The 18875-nt window shown below is 43.8% G+C and overlaps 1 protein-coding gene across 2 annotated transcripts in view; it reads right to left on the bottom strand.

Moving 5' to 3' along the window:
• The window catches only part of DYNC1I1 (dynein cytoplasmic 1 intermediate chain 1), a 684705-nt gene that overhangs the window by 581008 nt on the left and 84822 nt on the right, over nucleotides 1–18875 (bottom strand). Inside the window, exons 5-7 of one of the 2 annotated variants that reach the window (XM_082258382.1) lie at nucleotides 16624–16714; nucleotides 11115–11138; nucleotides 178–237 (exon numbers count right to left, since the gene is read on the bottom strand). In XM_082258382.1, the coding sequence (XP_082114508.1) occupies nucleotides 178–237; nucleotides 11115–11138; nucleotides 16624–16714 (175 nt within the window). The remainder of the gene's footprint in view (nucleotides 1–177; nucleotides 238–11114; nucleotides 11139–16623; nucleotides 16715–18875) is intronic. The other variant, XM_082258383.1, reaches the window with a different exon arrangement.

Here is an 18875-nt window from a genome sequence, read left to right on the forward strand (position 1 = left end):
AAATTCAGATTGCTGTTGCTATCAAAGACACATTTCTGTCCTTCACATCCTACAACATCCTTTTTTTTATCTTGTTGTAACAGTAAATGAAGCATGAACAGAGGAAAATGAAGAAATGTCTCATATTTCTCATGAAGCAGATGAAATCCACATTATAATATAAAGGATGGAACGTACCCAAGGTCAGACTCTGAATGCAGCTGCAGTACAGACGGGTCAGTATCCCACTGCAGGGTCCTGCTCATCGTCCAGAAAGCAGTTAAAAAAATATAAGTAGACACTATAATTCCTGAAATAACAATGTTTAATGAATATAAAGAAAATTCACACAAAATACAAAGGAAAGCATGCATGTACTGATGGATGAGATGATGGCAATTCCCCAGCCTTAAAGGGTAACTTTCTGGATATACAGAGTAACAATCTACCTTTTGCTGAGTAATCAGCAAAATTATTGATTTTTTTTTACACCAAACCATGCCTAGATTTGCCACTAAAGACTTTTTTCCACTGTATCTGATTTATACAAGACTGGAATGGGAGACAAGCAGACTGACTGGCTTAAAAAGGGCATTAAAAAAAAAGTATTTTGATGCCTTGAAACTACGTCCCCACTGAATACAATGGTTTATGCAAGTTATAGGATGGCAGAGAAATTGAATATATTCATGTCTAAATTTAAATTGATTTTGACCTTCTACACCAGCCATTCTCAATCTTTTTACCCCTGAGGAATCCTTGAAATAATTGCTGAAAGCAATTTATTGGGGGTCACTTGGAAAAATGTCTATTAGATTGGTCAGAAGTGGGGAAAAATGTCCCCTTACAGTTAGCCAAAAGGATCATTGATGTCACGTCGCTGACTCTGCCAAGTGGTATTGGCCCAAGAACCATGCAGGCACCATCAAATTGGAGGTCAATCAGCTACAACTCGAGGGACCCCTAGAAATCTCTGGAGGAACCCTGGTTGGGAATGGCTGTTCTATATCAAGGCCCCATAAAGATTCTGCACAAGGGGTGCTCGACCTTTTGAAGAGCGAGGGCCACTTAATTGATTTGGTAACCAGTTGCAGGCCACAAAGAACTATGGGGTTTTACTGCCCCCCAACCGCAAATGTAAATGAGCCCTTACTGTCCTGAGCCCCCTATAAGTCTGCTTTCACACTGATGCACTGCGGGTGCAGTGCAGGCACCTGCGGGTTAGCTGCACTAAGCCATAGACTTATATTACATCACGGTGTGGTGCACTTTCTGAAAGCGCACCAAAACTCCTGCATTCAAGCGTTTTTGGTGTGCTTTCAGAAAGTGTACCAAACCCGCAGCATATAATTGAAGAAGTCTATGGCTGAGTGCAGTTAACCCACAGGAAAGCCGCAGGTGCCTGCGCTGCACCTGTGGATCAATGTAAAAGCAGGTTAATAACTCTATTTAGGTGCTAATGTGCCTATTGCAAAAGTGCAATTTATGCAATGTTTACCCAGATAACAAGCAATTGTGCTGTAAGTTTGAAAATGACTTGCTCATCAATCAACTTTCTTTGCAAACATTCTGCAAGTTTCCAGCTAGTTCTGGTTCAGTTATGTTGTGCAACAGTCATCCCACCACAGGGGGCACTGTGGCTGAATTGTTATGCTGTAGACTTGCAGAGCTCTTGCTGTCGACTCATCACTGCAACTTTGCACTTGCTAATGCAAATTGCCACGCAAATTTGCTACAAATTGGAACTTGTACTTAAAGTGCTCTGCAATTGCACAACTTGCCAGTGAAAATGTGCAGCAAGTTAACAAACAGACTTACAATTTAACACTGCCACAAATTTGAGGTAAGTTACCCTTGCTATCTGGGTAATACACTGGCCTTTTCCTCTTCCAGCATCTGCAGGCATTGCTCTCCATGCTGCTAGAAAGGTCTCAGGTGAAGTACACTTGGTATCACTCTGCCTGGCACAGTAGTTGAAACTACAGAGGAAGCATTGACTTATTTGACTTCTGCTCCCTCCGTGGCCACTTGCTTCCTCCAATGCCAGCTCCATGCACTCTGATGCCCTGGGATGGCAGGTAGGCAACTCTTTGATCGCACTCTGGGCTTGTAGACTCGCCATCCCAGAGCATGGGCATGTGCTTTACTGGTTTGAGGTCGTGGGCCACATCAGAGGGCTCCGCGAGACACATGTTCAGCACCCCTGCTCTAAACTCTTCCTGTTTTCATGCAAATTATCTTGTGCTGCAAATCATTTACTAAGATTATATTTCTGTAGCAGCAGTATTTCAGCTATGTAAAAAGGTTATGGTGTGCTGTTCAGACTAATAAAACAGTGAATACACAAATAATTGCCCTAAATTCCTCAGGGAGGAAGCCACGTGACAAGTGGCGCACCGTGTTGGGTGGAGCCAGTGACCTCACTTCCAGTGTCTCTGGATATCCGGAAGCAACAGTGAGGAGGCGATCTGCAGCTGTGGATTTTATATCTACAGTACTTCCATACTAAAATCAAGAAGTGTTTTTGTAAGTGTTTTAACCTATTAAAAAAACATAATTTATAAGCTTAATACGCTATGAGCATATATATTTCTTTATTTCTTTCACATATCCGGAGCATTTTCCCCGAAGTGGAGTTTGTCTAGTTTGAAAGCACAGGACAGGAGAAGGCTATCCAGTCAGAGACACACTGGGCAAACAGTATAAGGTTTTACAAAGTGGAAAAAAGGAGATGTCACTGAATTATAAATAATAAATAGGGGTACCTACATTATATCAAATTCAAATATAGAGGGAAATTGAGGCCTATATGGATTTTAATGGTACCGTATAAAAGCTTGACAAGACAAAAAACATGTAAACATAATTTCTAAAAGTGTGTAGGCACAATTGCCTGCTCTAAGGCAATAAACACATGAATCACAGATGGAATGACCAAACTATCAATTATAGCGAATACCATCTGGATTAATAAGGTTTTACAAAGGCGCAGCAAGACCTGTAATTGGTCTAAATCTAAGGTTAGCATTCATAGCACCCAGAGGTGTCGGGTGATGGCTATACACAGTTTATCGTTTATGGATGGACATCACGTTCTTGGTTGTCCAATTTGAAAGATTTCATCTATACAGTGGACTTTAAAAATATAATTTTTGTAAGAACTTACTGTAGAATAATTTTCTCTGAGTCCTCTGACAGTCGCCGCCGATCCATATAAGCCTTCACTATTGGATAATGGCGCCCTTTTAAAAAAGCACTCCGCAGATCCACCATGGATGCAAAAAAAGTGCAAGAGCAGCAGAAAATGGAGACCAGGCAAGAGGCTTCAGGAAAAACCGAAGCCCCCACCAGGCCTGCGGGGGAATTTTTGTTCTGGGAGTCCAGAAAGCCAAGATAAAATAAATGGGATGCTGGCCCTTTTACTACTTGCCGACCGCCCGCCGCACTTGTACAGCGGCAGTCTGGCGCTCCCAGGCAAAGCGTCTTATATGTACGGCGCTAGCCTGGGTGGAGCTAGGGGACGATTGCACGCTGCCGGAGGCGCGCTCCCGCTCCAGTTCATTCCCTGGAGAGCCAGCACGTGTGACCAGCGGCTCTGATGGCCGCGATGTAAACACAGCCTTCTGTCATTCTCCCTGAAGTAAGCACAGAGGCTATGCGATCCTGCTATATAGGATCACATTTCTCTGTGGTTACTTCACTAGCCACGCCCCCGACAGTTATAATCACGCCCCTAGGGACACACTTAACCCTTGATCACCAGTAAAGTTAACCCCTTCCCTGCCAGTGTCATTTTTACAGTAACAGTGCATATTTATAGCACTGATAACTGTAGTAATGTCACTGATACCCTCAAAAGTGTAAAAAATATCAGTTAGGGGTCCGATCTGTCCGCCGCAATGTAGCAGTCCCAAAAAAAAAAAAAAAAAATCGCAGATTGCCGCCATTACTAGTTAAAAAAAAAAAACATTAAAAATTACATAAATCTTTCCCGTAGTTAGTAAACGCAATAACTTTTGCGCAAAACAATCAAAATATGCTTATTGCAATTTTTTTTTACCAAAAATATGTAGCAGAATACAAATTAGCATAAAATGTTAAAAAAATTTGATTTTTCATTTTTTTTTTTGAGAATTTCAAAGTTGTCACTCTTTTTTTGTTTATAGCGCAAAAAATAAAAAGTCGCACAGGTGATCAAATACCACCAAAAGAAAGCTCTGTTTGTGGGAAAAAAAGGACATCAATTTTGTTTGGGTACAGCGTCGCACGACCGCGCAATTGTCCGTTAAAGTCACACAGTGCCGAATCGCAAAATAGGGCCTGGTCTTTGAGCAGCCAAATCCTCTGGGGCTAAAGTGGTTAAATCGGCGGTTCCTGCAGAACCCCACTGCAGCCTGCATTATTTGAAAGAGCTCCTTCAGAAAATGCTAAATCCACAAAAAATAACAGTTTTGGCAGAAAAATGCCTTTGGCATTAGTAAAAATCCCCCCACAGTTTCATAAACTGTCACAGACTGCTCTGAGGTAAAATGGAGGGAAAGAGAGGAATTGACCTCACGCCCTTAGAGGCCTAGCACAGGAGCCTCAATAAAATGGTGCCTAATGAAACTCTATGTAAAAAAGCACCGGCAAGATGGCTGCTTGTCCTTAATAGGCATGTGCCCTTACCTAAGATGGTGCCGATCGGCAGCAAGGCAGTATACATGACAGGGCTGCTGCCCATACATAGAGCTCAGTGACCTGCCCTCACCTAAAATGGCGGCCGCGCTAAAACGGCGCCAAACTAAGCCACCACAGGGGACCCTAGGGAGACCCCACACCGCTATGGAGCCCCTCCCAAAACACCCCAGGTACCACAAGTACCTCACACAGCGCCCTCAGCAGGGTAAGGAGGGAGGGAAATAACACCAAGCCAGCCAGACGGGGGATCCCACAGAGACCACCAGCCCTGCCATCCCCTAAGAGTGGGCCCACAAACCCCCCAAAAGTCCCCAGGGACAAGGGGGTATCAGTACTCACCAGTCAAGGGAAGTAGGCACCGCTCTGATATGGGAGACCTCCCACCCTAAGTGGGGGTGCCGTCAGCCAAGGAGGGATGCTGGCAACACGCAGGCGCTCCTGGGTTGAGACACCCTCAGCGAAGACGCAGCTCTGCAGGCTCATCCCCATTCCGAGGGGCACTGTCGTTGCGAGGCCTGGGCGCACCAGTAACCTGCGACGCTCGTTGGCAGGCTGGGACTCCATAAGGATCTATATTACCCAGTGCGAGGCCCAGCTCTGCAGTCACTTGTAGTTCTCCAGGAAAAAGTCCCTGACTAACTAGTGATAGTGAGAGAAATAAAAACCTATTTTCAGAAGAAAAATATATATTGTCAGAAAAAACAGAAAGAAAAACCGAGACACTAGGTCCCGGATAGAAAAGCTAGCCTAAGCTAGGCAGCATAAAACTGAGGACCAGTTGTGACTGGATCAGGGATAAAGCCTGGGGACGGCCCCCTCGAGGCCTAGTCCTGGGACCAACCTTGTTCAATTTATTCATAAACAGCATTGAGGACGGGATCAGTAGTTCAATATCAGTTTTTGCAGATGACACAAAATTGGCCAGGGCAATAACTGCACAGCATGAAGCAGATATCCTACAGAATGACCTGGACAAAATTACGGAGTGGGCAATGACTTGGCAAATGAGGTTTAACGTGGAGAAGTGTAAGGTTTTGCACTTGGGGACTAAAAACATAAAATCACAATACACGTTAGGAGGGGAACCCTTGGGGGAATCAAAAATGGAGAAGGATCTGGGAGTCTTGGTTGATGAGAGATTAGGCAATAGCATGCAATGTCAAGCGGCAGCTGCCAAAGCCAGCAGATTATTAGCATGCATAAAGAAAGGGATGTATTCCAGAGATAAGACTATAATCCTTCCACTTTATAAAACTCTGGTCCGACCGCATCTGGAGTATTCTGTCCAGTTTTGGTCGCCAGTCCTCAGAAGGGATGTGTTGGAGCTGGAGAGAGTCCTGAGAAGGGCAACTAAACTAATAAGGGGATTGGAGGACCTTAACTATGAAGAGCGTCTACAATCGCTCGATTTATTCTCACTGGAGAAGAGACACCTGAGGGGGGACATGATAGCAATTTATAAATATCTCAATGGGGATCTCAGCTTAGAAAAAAAGCTGTTCAGTCGAAGGGATTGCATGAGGACTCGAGGGCATACAATGCGATTAGAGGAGAAGCGTTTTAACCTCAGGCAACGTGGGGGGTTCTTTACTGTTAGGGCTACAAGATTGTGGAATTCTCTACCACAAGAGGTGGTTTCTGCGGGAGGTATGGTGGCTTTCAAAAGACTCTTAGACGTACATCTCAAGGATCAGGACATTCAGGGCTATGTGAGATGATTACGGCCACACACACCTACACAGGTTGAACTGGATGGACTATTGTCTTTATTCAACCTCACCTACTGTGTAACTATGTAACTATGTAAGAGGTGTGTCTAAGTATAGAGAAGTTTTGTATTAACATTTCTATCTGCCTAGCTTACTCCTGCAGAGGGCGCCATTACCCAATAGGGAAGGCTAATATGGATCGGCGGCGACTGTCAGAGGACGTAAGAGAAAAGTTTTTTTTACTTTATTCTTTGTTGATGCTTCTTATCACTAACAGTTCACCACTATATTGTGTATGGTATTCAAATGAGCATAGTATCATTGAGCACAGTAATTTAATGCATTTATTTATGTATTCACGTTCTTTTAGTCTGAACAGCGCACCTTTAACCTTTTTACACAATCCTACTGAGTGGTAAGTGTTTTACCATTAAGAGTGGTGCAGCAGTTCCTTTTATTGTATATTTCATTTTATTTTACTTTAATCATTTTAAATATTTTTACATAAGTGTGCATAAGTACACTCACATTATTTGCAAGCATTTTAGCTGTAACACTTTCATAGCATTGGGAACACTCAAAATATATTTGATTAATATCAATTATATTTTGAATAAACGTCATTGACATTAACCAATTATACAAGCAGATGGGGCTACCACCTAAACAGAATAATATAGCTCAAATGTGTCACAAAATATACACAAATCTTTATCAGATTTTGTGAATGTCCATGCATTTCATAAGCAGGAATCATGTCCTTCAATTAATGTCACTTTTAAAGAAATATCATACTAAATAAATGTTTTCACTCTTTATTATAGCTGACGGGGATACTGGGAGCTTTTGGACCTGTGCCACAGAAGTGACATTCATTGTTCACTGCCCATTCCTAAAATATGGACGTCAAAAAGCCCATCTTACAGCAGCCTCATATCTTAAAGTGTTACTAAACCCAGGAGCTTGCATTCACTATATCCGGTCTCCCACAGTACACAGAACATGGAAATGCAGTTTTTTTAACCGCTTGCCGACCGCCGCAAGTAGATATACTGCGGCGGTCAGCCCCTCACAGGCAAAGTGACGTATATATATACGTCACTATCCTGTGAGGCTCTAGGGACCCGATGTCCGCCGCTCACTCTGTGATCATGGGGGGAGAGGGAGAAAGGCAGGCAGCTTGTGCAAACAAACAAAGATAAAATTCCCAGTTCAATTTGCCAACCAGTCTGCTTACCAACCAAATTGGCCTGTCTAACAGTTTGCGTCAATACAGGGGTTTAGTTAGCACACATTTGCAAACGCATGTGAAAGCTGCAGGGCCACGTCAAGGCTCCCTGTTACCTGCAGTCCTAACTCTAATGAATTTTAAAGAGTCTCCACAGTGGGAGCACATGCAAGCTAATGGATAGATAGGGGGCAGGTGAGCCTGGAGGTGGCCCATCCCTCCTGAAAGGTAAACAAGCTGCCTGTCATTCTCCCCTGTGTAGAAACACTGATCATACGGTTCTACTATGTAGGACTGTTGATCACTGCTCCTCCAGCTCAAGCCACAGCCAATCACAGTTAGAATCACGCCCCTAGGGACACACACAGCCCTTCCCTCTCAAATAAAGTTAACCCCTTCACTGCCAGTGTATTTTTACAGTAACAGTGCATATATATAGCACTGATTACTGTAGAAATGTCACTGGTAACCCCAAAAGTGTCAAAAATGTCAGTCAAGGGTCCGATCTGTCCGCCCCAATGTCACAGTACCGCAAAAGAAATCGCAGATCGCCGCCATTACGCGTTAAAAAAAAAACAACAAAAATCTTTCCCTTTGTTAGTAAACGCGATAACTTTTGCGCAAACCAATCAAAATACGCTTTTTGCAATTTTTTTTTTACCAAACATATGTAGCATAAAACAAATTGGCCGAAAATGTTAAAAAAATTAGATTTTTACTTTTTTTGGGGAATTTCATATAAAAAAATGTGAAAAATATTGTTATTTTTGCAAAATTGACGCTCTTTTTTTGTTTATAGCGCATGATCAAAAAATCGCACAGGCGATCAAATACCACCAAAAGAAAGCTCTGTTTGTGGGAAAAAAAGGACGTCAAATTTGTTTAGGTACAGCGTCGCACGACCGCGCAATTGTCCGTTAAAATCACGCAGTGCCGAATCGCAAAATACCCCCTGGTCTTTTAGCAGCCAAATCCTCCGGGGCTTAAGTGGTTAAGAAATATAAACTGCTAATTACCTTTTCTCATCATCAGTATAGTATATACAGTATATAGTATAGCAGTTTAATGACTTCTATTAATGTCAGGTGAAAGCTTGTAGGCTGAGTTTTCATTCTTCTCTGACTGTTCCATGAGGCTGCAGGACCCCTGTCCATCTGTCTGGACAGTGCTGATTGGCCCTGTGCTGATCACATGCACCCTCCCAAGAAAAAAAAAACTCTCTAGCAATAAACACCAAACTGAGCATGTGCAGAGTGCCCCCAAGGCTCTCTTCAATCAGGAGATTGATTGGGCACAGTAAAAGTAGGGGGGGGGGGGGGGTCAGAGAAGACAGGACCAAACAGCCTTTTTTTTTTTTTTTTTTTACACAATGCAGAAGATTAACCCCTTAGGTTCCACAGTAAGTATAACAAGCATGCTTTACTGCACATACAGACTGATTTTACTGTTGTGGGTTTAGTAACACTTTAAGATGAAGTGTAATCTGCCTATAGTTTTCGTTCCATGGTCTCCCCTCATCAAAATGCTAATAAAATTATTATATAAAACCTTTCAGTTTTATTACATATCTTATTTTAGACCCAGCGTCATCACTAGGTCTCTGTACTTCACTATGGACTGCAGGCACATCATAGTTGGTGGCAGTGGCTGGCAGGGTTCTGTCCATACAGTAGTTTCCCTAAAACAGAAAACTAAGGGGATGCCCACATGTGATGCCGATCCTCCAAGATTGAAAGAACTGAAATACAATAAATGAACAGGGGGGGCCGGGGACACTAAAGTTGAATACACACTATGCATTTTTTTCCTTTAGACTTACCAAAACCCTATAATATGAGGTCAGACCTAAACACTTTCAATTTTTATGCAATCAAGGCAGGCCCTTGCACTACATATTTGAAGGTAAATCTACCAACAAAAGTTGTATAGCATGTACCCAGCTTAAGACTGGGAAGGAAAGGGTGCCCCCCAGCCAAGAAATGAGATGGGATCTATCTGACTTGCCGCAGCTCATAGTGTGCAGTGAAATCAGAGTAATGGGCCATACACACTATAAGATTTTCTGAAGACTTTTTCCTTCAGACTTAAGGCCCGTACACACGTAGCGATTGTCGGCCGTAAATATTCGGCCAACTCCCGATCGGCCGATTGTCGGCTTGTTAGTATGATGCTTTCCGACAACCGACTGCGACTTTTCGGTCGAACAGAATCTGGTGTGCAGGCTTTAAAATTTTTGTTGGCCAACACCAGAACGGCCGATTGTTCCTCAGTCAGTACAGAATTCGGCTGACAAACAGCAGATGAGCAAGACTGGGCATGCTCAGAGAAGAAAAAACACAGGGAAAGTTAACCATCACATGACATCACTTCTGCAGTCGGCTGTTGTTGGCCGACAAAATTCTTGTGCAGTCTTTAGCACTTTTCAACCGACAGGACAGCACCGGACAAAAGACGGCCGATCGTTTGGCCGACATTCGGTGCGTGTGTACGGGGCTTTACCAAAACCATATAATATGAGGTCAAACCTAAACACTTTCAATTTGTATGCAATCTGGCAGGCCCTTGCACTACATAGAAAAGGTAAATCTGAAGGAAATCTAACCACAAAAGTTGGATAGTGTGTATCCAGCTTAAGCAATTTCATTACAGGAGAGAAGTCTGTACAACTGTGCAAGGCTGAGGCTATTGGCTGGAGCAGAGGCGTAGATAAGGGGGGTGGTCAGGGGGGTCCAAACCCCCCCCCCCCCCCCCCTAGAGCATCGGTCAATTTCACAGCAGCTAGGCTAGTGTAGCCTATCAGCTGTGGGAGCCGCACTGCTACTGGGAAGACCACCTGTCTTATCCACTAGGCTGATAAGCAGGGCCCAGTTGACATTGAAGCCATGCTTACTATTTGCTTCACTAACAGATGTGCCTGCTGGGGACGCTGTATATACTGTATATATACACACCACAATTTGTCACAGCATGGCAGACGTGTTAATTATTGTTCTCTGGGTACTCAAGGCTGAACCCCCCAGGAAAAAAAATGATCTACAGCCCTGGGCTGGAGGTCACTCTTATTAAAATGATTTACCATGATTATTTATAAAATAATAACGTTTTTGAAGCATCACATTATCAGAATTGAAATATGCAACATTTTTTTTTCAGACTGACTTTCCTTTATTTACCATAGAACGGTTTGTTTTATGTGCTTTAGTGCTGGTTCACACTAATGTGACTTCTCATGCTACTTGAGTCGCATGAAAAAGGAAAACACATTGTTTTCAATGGTGCCCATTCTCATCAATGCGGCTTGGTATGGTGCAACTTTGGAAAAGGCTCTTTTGCTACTTTGGTGCAATTTAAAGTGCAATTTGGCCCTATAGAATATCCAAAGTCACATCAAAGTCGCACTACAATATAACACTCAAAATCACATCGCAGCAGTGTGAACCGAGCCTTATTCCGCTGATATAGTTGCTTTTGCTACAGAATATTCACACACTTTGCAAAACACACAAACGCTTTCTTACCCCATAAGGCCACTTTGAATATTCCTAAGAATAAGAAATAAGAATGGTTTATTAATAATCCAAATTAAATAAAACCAAAATAAAACACAGATATTCTGTCTTCTAAGACCTAAGAAACGATTGCAAACAATGCCAGGTAATATGGGTGTCCCAACAAAATTCAAAACCCGGGGCCAAAACCAAAAACTAGTTTCCACTCACCTCATTAAAAAGAAACCAATGCTGGGAAAAACATGGAGGCTGTCATTGCCGATCTCTGAATCTCCTGAAAATTCGAACTGACTGGCTGTCCTATTGATCCTCTGAACCTAATACATTCTCTGTCACTGATCTGGATCATGCATGCGGCAGGTTACAGTGCATGTGAACTCTAATAAACTTAAACAGTGCCTTAAAAAAGTATTCATACCCCTTGACATTTTCCACATTTTGTCATGTTACAACCAAAAACGTAAATGTATTTTATTGGTATTTTATGTGATAGACCAACACAAAGTGGCACATAATTGTAAAGTGGAAGGAAAATTATAAATGGTTTTCGAAATTTTTTTACAAATAAATATCTGCAAAGTGTGGTGTGCATTTGTATTCAGCCTCTTTACTCTGATACCCCTAAGGCCCCTTTCACACATGCGGACCGTTCAGATCCGCCTGTCAGTTTTTCAGGCGGATCTGAACGGATGGCCCATGCATCTCTATAGGGCAGCGGATGTCAGCGGAGACATGTCCACTGACATCCGATCCTGTCTGTCAAATCCAGACAGGCGGTCCGTTCTCATTCGATTCCCCCATAGAGGACAGCGGGGATCTGACACCTCAGTCTCCGCACACACAGAGCGGAGACGGAGCTGTCATCTGCCTGCTCAGCGGGGATCGGCGGATCGATCCCCCACTGAGCAGAAAATGGAACGGACAGGTGTGAAAGGGGCCTAACTAAAATCTAGTGGAACCAATTCCCTTCAGAAGTCACCTAATTAGTAAATAGAGTCCACCTGTATGTAATTTAAATTCTCAGTATAAATACAGCTGTTCTGTGAAGCCCTCAGAGGTTTGTTAGAGAATCTTAGTGAACAAACAGCATCATGAAGGCCAAGGGACACACCAGACAGGTCAGGGATAAAGTTGTGGAGAAGCATGAAGCAGGGTTAGGTTATATAAAAATATCCCAAGCTTTGAAAATTTCACATCTCATGGAGCGCTGTTCAATCCATCATCCGAATATGGAAAGAGTATGGCACAACTGCAAACCTACCAAGAGATGGCCGTCCACCTAAACTGACAGGAAACTGACAGGCAAGGAGAGCATTCATCAGAGAAGCAGCTAAGAGGCCCATGGTATCTCTGGAGGAGCTGCAGAGATCCACAGCTCAGGTGGGAGAATCTGTCCACAGGACAACTATTAGTCATGCACTCCACAAATCTGCCTTTTATGGAAGAGTGGCAAGAAGAAAACCATTGTGGAAAAAAAGCCATAAGAAGTCATGTTTGCAGTTTGCCAAAAGCCATGTGGGGGACACAGCAAACATGTGGAAGAAGGTGCTCTGGTCAGATGAGACCAAAATTGAACTTTTTGGCCTAAAAAGCAAAACGCTATGTGTGGCAAAAAACGAACACTGCACATCACCCTGAACACACCATTCCCACCGTGAAACATGGTGGTGGCAGCATCATGTTTTAGGGACGCTTTTCTTCAGCAGGGACAGGAAAGCTGGTCAGAGTTGATGGGAAGGTGGATGGAGTCAAATACAGGGCAATCTTAGAGGAAAACCTGTTAGAGTCTACAGAAGGCTTAAGATTGGGACGGAGATTCCCCTTCCAGCAGGACAACGACCCTAAACATACAGCCAGAGCTACAATGTAATGGTTTAGATCAGGGGTGTCCAAACTTTTTTCAAAGAGGGCCATATTTGATTAAGTGAACATGTGTGAGGGCCGACCATTTTGCCTGACATTCTTTGGACCATTAAAATCAGTGGTGGCCTGTCCATTGGGGCGCAGGGGCGCCGTTCCCCCTATCCATGCGTCCTGCCCCCTAATCTACATGCAGGGCGCCAGACGCATGATTTCCAAGGAGGAGGGAGGAGCCGCCGCTGCCTGCCTACCCTCCACATGTTCGCGGTGAGTGAGCCGGCGACCGGGGGGGGGGGGGGGTTTGGAGATATGGAGTGCGGGCTGGTGTGGTCCGTATGCCCCCCCGCTGGCCCATGGAGCACCAACCGCCACTGATTAAAATTAAATGCAAATTAACTATTTAATGCAAAGTTTATTGCAAACGCCATACCTTCATTTCGTCACATGGATGACAAATCTAAACAGGTGTTAAATCACTCCGCCTTTCATATCTGAAGGCCAGAGAATAAAAAATTCCAGGAAGCTGAAATATGTCAGGAACATTGTAAAGTACATGACATATTATTGGTAATAAAGGTTGTCTGTCAACGTTTAAGTTAAAAAAAAATATGAACAGGAACATAACACCAAGTATATATGTTGTGTCCAAATATATTTATAATTGATTTAGACCAACTGACATTAACTGAGATTTTACAATGTATTCATCTCAATTCGGAGCATGCGTGCTCCCTAATCAGTCACAAAAGTGTTAAACACATATAAGTGCTATATGAACCCACCGATGATGATTAATGATGGCAGCAATAATAGTCATGAATGATGCCAATGTATTTTTCCAAATTACCTGTGGGGGCCATACTAAAGAAGCCCGCTGGCCAGACTTTGGACATGCCTGGTTTAGATCAAAGCATATTCATGCGCTAAAATGGCCCAGTCAAAGTTCAGACCTAAATTAAATTGAGAATCTGTAGCAAGATTTGAAAATTGCTGTTCACAGACGCTCTCCATCCAATCTGACAGAGCTTGAGCTATTTTGCAAAGAAGAATGGGCAAAAATTACACTCTCTAGATGTGCAAAGCTGGTGGAGACATCCCCAAAAAGACTTGCAGCTGTAATTGCAGGGAAAGGCGGTTCTGCAAAGTATTGACTCAGGGGGGCTGAATACAAATGCAAGCCGCACTTTCTACATATTTATTTGTAAAAAAAATTTGAAAACCATTTCTCATTTTCCTTCCACTTCACAATTATGTGCCACTTTGTGTTGGTCTATCACAAAAAATCCCAATAAAATACATTTGTGTTTTTGGTTGTAACATGAGAAAATGTAAAAAAAGTCAAGGTGTATGAATACTTTTTCAAGGCACTGTATTTGCTCCCATTTGGTCCCTTAAATATACTATTGAAGGTGTTTTTTTATAGTTATTCGATAGGTGACAAATTATACCCTGCTTAAGATGTGGAGTCAATAACTTCCTGTGTTCTCTGCCTGCTCTGACTGATACCAGTTACATTGTTCTCTGAGGACTACAGAACCACACACCTCTATGTTATAACCAAAAGGAGAGGGGTAGCATAGCTCCCAACTGTCCCTGCTTTCGAGGGACTTTCCCTGATTTAGAACAAAGTCCCTCTTTCTTCCTGATCTGTCCCTCATTTTGGTCTGATCTATATACAGTTTGTCAAACACAAGGCCTGCGGGCTGAATCCGGCCCACGAGGCCTTGTCATGCGGTCCTCGCACCCAGTTTTGCAGCTGGAATGTGGCGGAACTCCAATCTGCCAGCTCTCACCCTCTGCTACCGCTCCCTGCTGTCACTTGTAGACACAGAAGCCTTCTGTGTTTACAAGGGAGAGCTTTGCCTTAGCGGCTCCTGAATGTAAGAGATCCCTGCACGCGCAGGGGCATGGCGGGGACAGATCTCCATAGAGAGAGGACAATCTCCCTGCTAGACGCGCTGCCTACAAAGGGAGGTATTAGAGCCGGGCCAGGTAGGAGAGAGAGGTGAGGAAGCTTTTGGGGGGAATGTCGGGGTTGCACACCCTGCACACCTCCGTACACAGCACACCCCTAAACTCTGCTCTTGGGAGGCGCACTTCGCTTCCGATGAAACTTACTTTAAAAAGCCCTCCAACTGATCAGTTCTTTTTGATTCCTTTATTCACTTATCATCATAACCTATATCATTATATTGTCCTAATATGTTCCAAGCCCCACTCCATATAAACCATGGTTTACATACACTGCATTTATAATTACCAAAAAGGCTGAAAGCTGCATGTTATGTAGAATATAACAATATCTCTCCTGCGCTCGAGTGGTATGCGGGAAGGTGAATCTTCTAGGCGGTTTTATGACACAAATGAAGCGGTCTTGCTGCCCCCCTCAGGACCAAGGGTATCCAAAAGGCACTACAAGAAAACAACAAGAGAAGGGCGCACTGACCTTGTGCATTACCACTTATAAGTTTATTAAAATCAAAGAAGGGTAGCGTACAATATACTCACAAACGTAGCATATGAACAAGCATATAGGAAATGGGCACCGCTATCCAGCGCTATCCTATATGCTTGTTCATATGCTACGTTTGTGAGTATATTGTACGCTACCCTTCTTTGATTTTAATAAACTTTTAAGTGGTAATGCACAAGGTCGGTGCGCCCTTCTCTTGTTGTTTTCTTGTTATTTAGAATACACAGTTCTATAGATATTAGGCTGTATCTATAAAACAGTGGTTCTGGACATGCAAATTGATTTGTTGCTGCACCCAGGCCCTGTATGCTGGCTACCACTCTTGGGTAGCTGGTTGCTAAAACCAGGCAGAAGCTTATTCCCACTCCAAGTTATCCATAGGCACATCGCAAGACCTTTCATGCACAAGACTTTATTGTGGCAGAGGAACAACTTGAAGCCCCCTCTGGTACCTCCTCCAGTTTGGAGTAAAATACGCATCAGAGGAGGAGGTCTTTGTGCTGCTCTTCTCCTACAATAAAGTTTTACATACAAAGGATTTTACAGCATGCTGCAATTCTTTCTCATGGTTCTAGAGATGGGCTCGGGCGTGTTTGAGTTTCCATGTGCCCAATCCCGCCAGGGAGCCGACACTGCACTCCGCTATTCACAGGCAGTGAGACATTTCCCGATCTGCAGCTGCATAGATCGGGAAATGTCTCAGTGCCTGTGATTGGCAGAGTGGAGTGTCGGCTTCCTGGTAGGATCGGGCACATAGGAACTCGAACACGCCCGAGCCCATCTCTAATTGAGACATAAAGGAATGATAGGCATGGTTTTCGACCACTGTCCTGCATGAGATATAATCCTTATTTGTTTGGGATGTGCGCTGGATTTGGACATGTGAATACCTTCTATAGTAAGAAGGCTTTATTGTGCTGTAGTGTGATACACAAATCTGTTGGGAATTACCGCTATTATGACACTGGTGCTGCAGTTTATGAGAGATATATCCACATGCAAAAATAAAAATGATGTGGTGCATGAAATGTTCAGTGTGAGGAATGTAGACAAGTGCTGGGCTCAAAATGACTTCTGTAAAGGCTTATTAGGGTGTGTACAGTGAGTACATACTGTACATACATACATATATACATTGTAGTATTCATAATATTCCCAGGAATAAGACTGAGATACACATCTTACCGTCCCATTATTGTACCATCAACAGAGTCCTGGCTCCCGGTCTCACTGGGTGTGCTCAATGATTTTGATGAAGGCGACATTGGGGTTGGAACTAAGAAATAAAGAAAAACAAAAACGTATTTTTTCAACTCCAAAAAATTAAATATTTTTATGTTATTGTCTAAACCAGGGGTATTGAATTAAAATTCACGGAGGTCCAATTAATAAAATATTATTCCAACAGAGGTCTGAATTGTATGATTGTGTGATGACTCAGATCCCTAACATCACAGCCCCCTTCTGCTATTTGGCTAGGTTTATATCTATGTGGCTGAGGAATGCATGCATTCCCAACCCTCACACATTGGTACCTAAGGCACATTTTTGCACATAGTGCGATTTAAAAAAAAAAAAAGAGTTGGTACTTCTTTGCTCGTGGGCAGGGCAGCCCATTCATTTTATTTGCAAAACGCACATTCACTGGTCTGAACTGAGCCTCATATCACAATCCTGTTCTTACATTAGCATCCATGTCCCCCCTCACATCACAGTCACTCCCCTTCACATCAAAATCCTCCTCCCCAACACTGTCCTCAGCCTCCTCATTACTGTCTTCAGTGACCCCAATACCGTCTTCAGCAACCCCCCCCCCCCCGCCATTACTGTCCTCAACCCCCTCATTACTGTTTTCAACCTTCCCCATTACTATCCTCAGCCCCCCCATTACCGTCCTCAGGGACCCCATTACTGTCTTCAGCAACCCCCCCCCATTACTGTCCTCAGCCTGCCTGCCCCATTGCCTGTCCTTGCCCCCCCCCCATTACTGTTCCCTGTGTTCCCCATTACTGTCCTCGATGACCCCAATAATGTCCTCAGCTCCCCCATCACTGTCCTAACCACTTCCACTCACTAATGTTCTCAGCCCCCCTATTACTGTCCTAAACCCTTCCTTCCATCACTGTCGTCAGTCCCCCCCCCCCCTCACATTACTGTTCTCAGCCCCCCTCCATTGCTGTTTTCAGCCTCCCTTAACTGTCCTCAGCCCCCCTCCATTTCTGTCCTTACTCCCGCTCTATTTCTGTCCTCAGCCCCCTTCCATTACTGTCCTCAGCCCCCCCATTATTGTCCTCAGACCCCCCTCAATTCCTGTCCTCAGCCCGCCTCCATTACCGTCCTCAGCTTCCCCCTATTACTGTCCTTAGCCTCCCTTCACATCGCCCCCCTCTTCCTGTCCTACCTTACAGAGACATATCAAGCAGGAGGCACAGCAGGTCTGCACAGGGAATGGCTTCTAAATGGCAGAACCGCGGCGGTCCGGATTGGACATTGACTCGATCTGGATCCGGACCACAGTCCACCATTATGTGATGCCTGGTCTATACTTTACTTCTACTATACTTTAATTATTTAAAGAGATGCTCCACTCAAAAGGGGAAGCTCCCTACCATTTTACAGTACTGAGATTAGCATTTGGCACCATTTGGGGGAGAGAAGATACTTGGTTTTGACAGGTACCCTCTCCCACTTACGCCTAACTTTGCTGCAGAGCAGTCACCTGGAAGTTCGGCCCCCTCCTCCTTCCCCCGCCGCTGGGTCATTCACAATGTGCAGCGCGCTTCGCACATAAGCAATAGAGTTTTCCTTACCTGAGATGGCGGCAACAGCACCCGAGAGCCGATTGAAAAATCAGCTCGAGTGAAGACGCCACTGGATTCATGGACAGGTAGGTGTCCTAATATTAAAAGTCAGCAGCTGCAGTATTTGTAGCTTGGAGCCTGGAGCTCCGCATTAAAGTACATCAAACTCTCTAACTGTAAGATAATTTGTTTGCTGTGTATCATTCACAATTGCAAGCTTTTTTTTGTTTTGTTTTCATAAAATATAATTTTCACTTTCTTCACCCTAATTTACATATCCGTGCTGCTGATCTCCGCCAGCCTATTGCAGTCACCTCCTGTCTATCTGCACTCTCTCTAGTGGTCACACATCTTTGCTCTGGACCAGCTCGCTCATAGTGACAATGATGGACCAGGACTGAGCAATGTGTGTCAGTACAGCAGTTTGTATTCACAGCCAGGGTAGCATGTGACAAGGTGACATTGCAGGAACATAATAACAGCCCATAACAGGAAGTGTCTGAACAAGGATCTTCATGGCAGGATCACTAGCTATTATTTTAATGACAGCTGCATATGTAAAAGAAAAATACGTTTTTAAATTACAAAACAAAATGACATTAATTAGGTGGCAATCTACTTTAAAGGGACACTCCA

This window comes from Pelophylax lessonae (assembly GCF_965119305.1).
Source record: "Pelophylax lessonae genome assembly, chromosome: 5".
NCBI classification, from domain to species: domain Eukaryota; kingdom Metazoa; phylum Chordata; class Amphibia; order Anura; family Ranidae; genus Pelophylax; species Pelophylax lessonae.